Source organism: Priapulus caudatus, unplaced genomic scaffold (assembly GCF_000485595.1).
Source record: "Priapulus caudatus unplaced genomic scaffold, Priapulus_caudatus-5.0.1 Scaffold225, whole genome shotgun sequence".
Taxonomy (NCBI): domain Eukaryota; kingdom Metazoa; phylum Priapulida; class Priapulimorpha; order Priapulimorphida; family Priapulidae; genus Priapulus; species Priapulus caudatus.
In genome coordinates, this window is record NW_014577286.1 from 358,889 (window position 1) to 367,603 (window position 8,715).

The 8,715-nt window shown below is 44.0% G+C and overlaps 1 protein-coding gene across 1 annotated transcript in view; it reads right to left on the reverse strand.

Moving 5' to 3' along the window:
* LOC106807603 (high affinity cAMP-specific and IBMX-insensitive 3',5'-cyclic phosphodiesterase 8A-like) overlaps positions 1–8,715 on the reverse strand; it is a 37,346-nt gene that overhangs the window by 8,062 nt on the left and 20,569 nt on the right. The window contains exons 5-7 of the mRNA XM_014809997.1: positions 4,876–4,952; positions 4,023–4,190; positions 3,465–3,531 (exon numbers count right to left, since the gene is read on the reverse strand). Of these exons, the coding sequence (XP_014665483.1) occupies positions 3,465–3,531; positions 4,023–4,190; positions 4,876–4,952 (312 nt within the window). The remainder of the gene's footprint in view (positions 1–3,464; positions 3,532–4,022; positions 4,191–4,875; positions 4,953–8,715) is intronic.

The window sequence follows — 8,715 nt, forward strand, 5'->3', positions numbered from 1 at the left end:
GTACTGGGGGAATAGTGTTAATACTGTTAGACAACAGAAATTACCAAATCGTCTAGATTTTTGCAAATTTAACCAACGTAAAAACATTTTTATCAGGTGAGAGTTTGAGAATATATTTAGTAACGTTAGTTCTTACTTTTAATGTAAAAAAATGGCAATTTTTTTTACACATTTTATTATAGGAAATTCGTGACGTAGTCAATTTAAAGAAAGGCTAGCAGGTATAATAGATAAAGAGGATGGTAAAGGCACAGTAATCCTCCATGTAGGTATAAATGATGTCCTTAACAGGAAATTGGAAGAGGCCAGTGAGGAGTTGCTAAGCTTGTTGGAGAAAGCAAGAGAAAGAGTAACGGGCAAACTGGTAGTGTCAGGTATACTCCCCTGCTTTAGATCAATGCACTCGAACCGAAAGATAATGTCCCTAAACAATACGATGGCAACATAAGTGGCTCCTCTTTCTTGGACAATTGGCTAGGTTTCTTGGACCGAGAAGACCTGTATGCCCCCGATAGCCTCCATCTAAATAGGAAGGGAGGAGCTCGCCTGGCAAGAAATTTCATATCGGCACACCAGAGAAACTAAATGGGGGGGGGGGCACAAGGCAGCCAGACAAGCACAGATTATTCTAGAAGTGCAGGGCAGTTATTTAAGCAATAAATCACCCAACATTGATGGTCGCACGGAAGTAGTGGATGTGGAGCATGCAAATGAAAATAAAGTAGATAAGGAGGGAGTCAAAGGAGGCAAAACGTTAAGAATAGAATGGCTAAATGTTAACTGTTTAAAATCAAAAAATAAAGCTGTAGATGTAATTGATTGGTTCCAGAGAGATAGGTTAGGCATTCTAGGAGTAAGAGAAAAGTTTTTCAGGGATGATTTTTAACCCAACCCATTTAAGAAAAATGGCATAGACTGGGTGGGCTGGAATAGGAAAAAAGGTCAGAAAAAAGGGGGAGGGATAGGCTTCACCTTGAATGCTAACTTAAAATTAGAGCCTTTAAAGAATGTGAACAATCTCAGTAAAGATATTACAAAAGCAGAAACAGGGTGGGTGGGCGAAGCACTGGGGGGAGAGAAACGGGCTTTTGGCATTGTATATGCGGGCAGGGAAGGCCTAGATCGGAAATGGACTGATGCTATCTATAAAACGCTAAGACAGCAATTTGAGAAACTTCAGTCATTAAACTATAATTGTATCATTATAGGCGACTTTAAAGGACATATTGGGTTAGCGAACGAAGTTATAAATGGTAATTGGCAGCGGTTACTGGATTTCGTCGAGAACAACAGTCTAAAAATCTTAAACGAGGATAACAGATGTAGTGGAAAATATACATGGAGCCGCAACAACCTCCGCTCAGTCGTGGATTATGCGCTAACAAATAGAAAGGCAGATAAGAGAATTGATGAAAATAGGATATTTGACGCTGGGAAAATCGACATTAACTCTGACCATTTCCCCATAATAATCTACTTAAATATTAAGATGAGTAAGAATAAGGAAGTCCGGAAGACAAGTAAAAGTAGAGTATGGAAACTCAGGGACGCGAACTGGGAGAGTTTTCAAATGCAATGCGATAATAAATTTAGGAAATCTGAGGAGCTACTTGAGCTTTCTCAAATAGTAGAGGAATTAGAAAGAGAGATCATTAGAGTCATAAATGGGGTGAGAGGGAAAAGTGTTGGGAAAGCATCAGGCAAGGCAAGACTGTAGAAGGATAGACTGTGGTTTGATGGGGAGTGCAAGAGAGCCAGACAGGATAGACAAGCAGTCTGTAGAATTTTCAGGAAGATGGGGAAGGATTTTCTGGAGGGGAAGCCCTCTGGGAAAGAAAAATTGGAGAAAGCAAAATTAGTGTACCATAGGAAAAAAGAAATAGCAACAAAAGTTTTTGAAAATAAACGAGCGGACTTTGAAAAACAACAGGTTATAAATATAAAATCAGCGGGTAGGAAAAGTACTAAGCGTTTTTGGAAGCTAATTAGAAAGGAAGAACCTATACGCGACGGCATAGTTAAAATAAGAAACGAAGATGGGTGCGTCTTGGAAAAAAAGGAGGATATAGAAAATGAACTCATTCATGAGGTTCATGATCGATCAACATCATCATTCATGGGGTTTATACACTTGCAATCTACGATTTCTGTCGTTTCAATGCAATCATACCAGGAGTGTCATAATATAGACTATATAGTCTACTAACCATAGGAAAAAAGAAATAGCAACAAAAGTTTTTGAAAATAAACGAGCGGACTTTGAAAAACAACAGGTTATAAATATAAAATCAGCGGGTAGGAAAAGTACTAAGCGTTTTTGGAAGCTAATTAGAAAGGAAGAACCTATACGCGACGGCATAGTTAAAATAAGAAACGAAGATGGGTGCGTCTTGGAAAAAAAGGAGGATATAGAAAATGAACTCATTCATGAGGTTCATGATCGATCAACATCATCATTCATGGGGTTTATACACTTGCAATCTACGATTTCTGTCGTTTCAATGCAATCATACCAGGAGTGTCATAATATAGACTATATAGTCTACTATAGACTATATAGTCTATTACAGTCTATATACAGTATATATAGTCTATTACAGTCTATATACAGTATATATAGTCTAATATAGTCATAATATACGCTCGATATTATGACACTCCTAATCACATATTCTCCTGGGTTCATATAACGAACACAGTGCATGCTCCTTTGACAATTCCATCGGAGTTTTTAAATCGCTAACGAACTGCTATTAATTAATCACATCCTACGTCATTGGTAATTACCGTCAGCTTTTCAGCTTGCCCTTGTTGTTTGACAAGTAGTCGACAGTGCAGCGCTATGGTTAATGAAGCAGCTGATCGCGTCGTCTGCTGACACTAGTAGCTGTCAGTATTTTTCCATACAGTGGGTAGAGTAGATATCCGCGGAGTACTGGGTGTATACGCATAATCTTAACCCTAAGCCTAATCGTCAGCGTAGCCCTAACCCTAACGATAGCATTACCCCTAGCTATAATCCTAGATCGTCTATCCGTATCTCATCCATAATCCTTACTAACTTTAACCATGACCTTTACATTGACATTGACCTTGTCATCGACATCAACCTTAACCTTGACTTGACATTTAGTCTTATTCTTAAAATTAACCCTAATCTTAGACCTAGCTCCAAGTCAAAGCCCAAGCATAAGCCTAACCTTAATTCTAACCCTAACCCTAACCCTGACACTAACCCGAACCTGAACACTAACCCTACCCATAGCCCTAATCCTAACACGAACACTGACCCAAACCATAACGGAAACCACAACCACAACCGTAACTCTAATCATAAACAACTTGGCACGCATGTGTTGTCGTGCCATCGAAAGCAAAACGCGAATCACACGTTATAACCCGACACTCTCTCATTGTGCAGCATCCCTTAGCCCCGGATCAACGTGCTATATCCTTATCCTTACCATTCACTGCCGTGCCCACACCACCAGGCGATGCGAGACCCTGCTGCGAATGCTTCCTCATTGTCCTCTGCAACGTCAAACAATATAGTCAATTTCATTTCTCGCCAGCGAATCGCCCCGACAATCACGAGCGTGGCTTAGCTCAGAAAGCCAGGTCCGATTCCCGCAAGGATTCGCCTGATCCGCCAACGGTTTCGTATAGCCACCTTCGTTACACAAAGAGTCGTGAATCACATGAATGTCACACAGACGCCCTGAGACTAGAATGACATAAAATAAGCGCCTTCCAAGTCACTATGTATTAATAATAATAATAATAATAATAATAATAATAATAATAACAGGAGTAAATAATAACAGATTATAGATCTATTTATTATTCACTCCTGATAATAATATTGACAATAATAATAATAATAATAATATAAGGTCGTAATAAACAACAACGCGCGGTAAATACTGTTACGCGTCAAAACAACTAGACAAACAACTAGACAAACAACTAGACAGACACTAGACGACATTTACGCTAGGCGAGATCAACGTGGTGAAACCTACCGACATGAGACCTTCCACATACTCGCTACTCATCTCATCCTGTTCGCTAACATTCTCCGTGAAAGGGGAATACAGCTCCGACGAGCGTAGGATGTCGATCACCTTGTCTAGGATCGGTATCACCGTGTTTGGACAATTGTCCTGCGCCATATAGATCATGTTCACTACCTGTCAGCGACACCGACATAGAAAAAAAATCAGCAAATCTATATGTGTGCGAATTTAGCCTCTAGTAAGGTAATATTTACACGTTATGCTGTTTTGCTGAATAGCTGGAAAAATATATGAAGGCTACAGTGCCACCATGTACCGACAATATCGTTAACAGGAATGAATGGTATGTGTAAACACACGGGGTTTGGACACACCTGACACTGCATATCGCTGGTAATGAGTGCTGAAGGCAATAGCAAATATACAATTACATAGACCGACACACAATGAAGAACGGACGGAGAGAAAGAGATACACAGAGAGAAAGGAAACGCCGTAGAAACAGACAGACGGACGGACAAACAGACGAATGAACGGACGGACGGACGGACGGACGGAGCGGAGCGGACGGACCGGACGGACGGACGGACGAACGGATGAATCGGACGAACGGACGTAACGGGGGGCGGATCGAGCGAACGGAGCAAACGGACGGACGAGCGGACGGGACGGACGGACGGAGCGGCGTTTCGGACGGAAAGACCGACAGACAGACTGAGAAGGCGGGCACGAGGGAGGCGGAATCGGGGTGACCGTGTAAATGTGGGGAGCAAAGATGGACAAACGGTAGCAGCAGCAGCAGCAGCAGCGTGAGAAACGTCGATAATAAAGAGGAGAGACGGCGTTTCGTTCATGCTACCTTTGTAATCGGTGCCTCTATCGTCATGGAGTGTATTCTGGCCATGGACGGCCGGCGCGAGATGGCGCGCACGCCACCTATAATTTAACGAAACACCTCATTTACATAGCTGACATTTACATAGCTCACATTTACATAGCTGACATTTACATAGCTCACATTTACATAGCTCACATTTCCTGCTTGTCTGTGTAGAATGCTCGCGCTAGGCGCACGTACACTGACTCTTGATTGTAGAATCAATATTTTCTAAGAAACAGACGAATGCATTAAAAACTGTTGAGTCAAGCTTCAGACAATATTTACATATATAATAAATAGATTACAATGCTGTATAATTAACCCATATATTCTTCCTGTCGCGCTAGCCATATATGTCGCTATACTTTTCCCATCGCTATACTCATACGGGCACGACGCTTTATTAATAATACTCATTCAAACTAAGTATAAACACTTGGTCACGCATTGAATTCCGCCTTTTCTCCATATGTATTACCCCCATATGCAGTATTGCATAGTATTTGTATGGGCATTATACAACTACCCACATAAAGGTGTTTACTCGCAGCACATAGCAGTCATATGTTCACGCGCGAATACATGCATGTGACCTGTCAAGCTAACACATGTCACGGCGCGTCTATTATAACATAGGGCTGTTCAATCTATCGAGTCGATCAACGGCCGTTGATTAAATGGACATCCACACAAATAATTGCAGCAATGAACGGATGCTACCAGAACGTATCCATTTAGTAATGACAACACACACGCACACGACACACGCAGCGCCCGCGCACACACACACACATTGACACACACTAGCGCAACACACCAACGACACACACACACACGCACGCGCGCGGCGCACAGTCCACACACACACACACACACACACACGACACACACACAGCACACGCAGCGCGCGCGCGCGCGCGCACACACACACACAAACACATACGCAGCACGCGCACGCAGCACGCAACACGCACAGCGCCACGCAGCAACGCACACGCACCAACGCACGAGCGCACGACCACGACGCACGACGCACAGCACCACAAGCCACACGACACACGGCACACACACACAGGCACGCACGCAGCACACAACACGCACAACACACACACACACACACCACATCAGTCACACACGCGCGCAACACATACACACACAGCTAGACGCGCGGCGCAGGACGGGCACACAACAGCAACACACACAGCACACAACACACACACGCAGCACAGCACTACGCACGACGGGCACGGCGCGACGCACGACGCACGACGCACAGCGCAACGCACAGCGCACCGGCCCACGCACGACGCCACGACGCACGACGGCACACGAAGCAACACGCACACGCACCACACATGCACACACACACACACATTGTTAGTACTAACCTCGCTTAGCGCATGGATAATTAAGTCACCTGTATAATTGAATGAGTGAAACAGCACGCTCCGCGAGCACATCACGACAGCACATACACACACACCACCATACACACACACACACACCACGCACGACCACACACATGGCACACAGCCACACAACCGCACAGGCACACACACGCCGGCGCCACGCACACACACACACACACACACAGCACACAACACACCGCACCAGCATCAGACACCACACAGCAAATTTCACACGCACGGAGCACACACACACACACACAGCAGCTGCACACACCACACAAGCATGCGGTTGTCACCACACACACCACACGCACACAACACAGCCAGCACACACACACACACACAGCATCACACACTCTGTTGTACTAACCTTTGCTACCATGGATGCTAAGTCCGCTTGTATAATTGATCGAGTGAACGCAACGTACACACACAGCCACGCGACACAACGCCACATCACACATGCACAACACACAGTCACACACACACACAGCACACATAAAAGAGCACACACACACAGCACAGCAACAGTGTTGTTAGTACAGCTAACGCTTCACCATAGCATGGATCTTAAGTCACCTGTATAATTCGATGAGTGATACGCACGCTCACCCATAGCACACACACCACACACACACGACACACACACCACACGCGCAGCGCAGCACACACACCAATTGTTAGTGACTAACCTTCGCTACGCATGGGATGCTTAAGTCCACCTGTATGAATTGATGAGTGAATACGCAACGCTCGCGCACACAGCACACACACACACACACTACACACACACCACGCCACACACACACACCACACGCAACACCCACGACACACAGCACATCACACGACACACACACACACACCACACTGTGTAGTACCAATAACCTTCACTACGCATGGATGCTTAAGTCGACACTGTATAATTGATGCAGTGAACGGACGCTCCAGCAGCACACACCACACACACATACACACAACACACACACACAGCACACACACACACACACACACACACCACACACACACACACACAACAACAACACACACACTGTTTAGTACTAACCTTCCACTACGGCATGGATCTTAAAGTCAGCCTGTTAATTGATGAGTGAACGCAGCTCCGCGTCGCATAGTAAATGTCCTTCAGTGGAAAAGAAATGATAAAGAGTAATTGGTAAACGACATTAGTCGTGGCTCTATGCTGACGTCAATTATTAGCACATACGCAGGCACACAAGCTTTTGCCGGCGACCTATAAACACGTCCTGTGCAAATGCATCTGCGCATCGAATCCGTTCCGCTAAATGACACGCGTTGTTAAGCACGCAAGGCACTACAAGGCAGTTGTTTATATATACAGAGCATTCGAAGTGCAGCGGCAGTGCCAGTCTAATGTTGTCATAATAATTTCATGAGCGGCGAGTTGATCGTTAGTAGCTGCGTTAAAATCATGTAGAATTCACCGGATTATTGCGTTTAAGCAGTGGCTAATATAAAATTATGTGAGCGATGATAAAATGAATAAACACTGGAGGCGTATAATTGTTCTCGATTATTTTAAAGCTAGATCCGCTTTCGAGATTATTTTTGGCGTTTTTTGGTCGAATGTCGACGTTTGGATTTCTTGCATGCTTTGTCGTTTGATATTGCGGTGGAGCAAACTGAAGCCATTTTGAAGGTTATTATGCATTCAGCAGTTTATCACAGTGGTTACTAAAAATGGATTCTCTAGGATGCAGAGGCGTGTGTAATGGATACCTGATGCTCGTTTGTTATATGGGCGCCATGGTTACTCGACGACCGCGAGCGCATCGCGCAGTGGATGCTTACCGTTTGGTAATGGCGGTAAGGTCGCGCATCCTTCAGACTAGTGACAACTGTTCTGGATGTCTCCCAGCACCGTGACTTTGAGTGAGGACGGCGTACGTATACTACAACACTGTCAATAGCGCCTGCCAACAGCAGTGCCGAAATCAATACATAATAACAGACGTGTTATTTATATATATATATACATTGTTTTATATATATAATATATTATATACAATATATATAATATATATATATATATATATTAATATATATAATAATATATATTATATATAATATGATAAATATATAATATATATAATATATATAATCATATATCTTATAACAGACATGACGTTAACTAACGGATAATGACTGCGTGCGTGTGGCGTGGGGCGTGCGTGCATAGCTGCATACAGCATGTTTGCATCGGAGGTAGTGATTTCTTGATGTTTATAGCCACGGCTGTCGCGGTTTCGCAATGCGGGTCTCAGCTCGTCTGCGGCTTCAACATCTCTGTGCGTCTGCCAGCGCACGCGTCATGGCTATTTACGGCCACTTATACCGTCGTAGCAATCCAGATGAGTACGGGATTAATAAT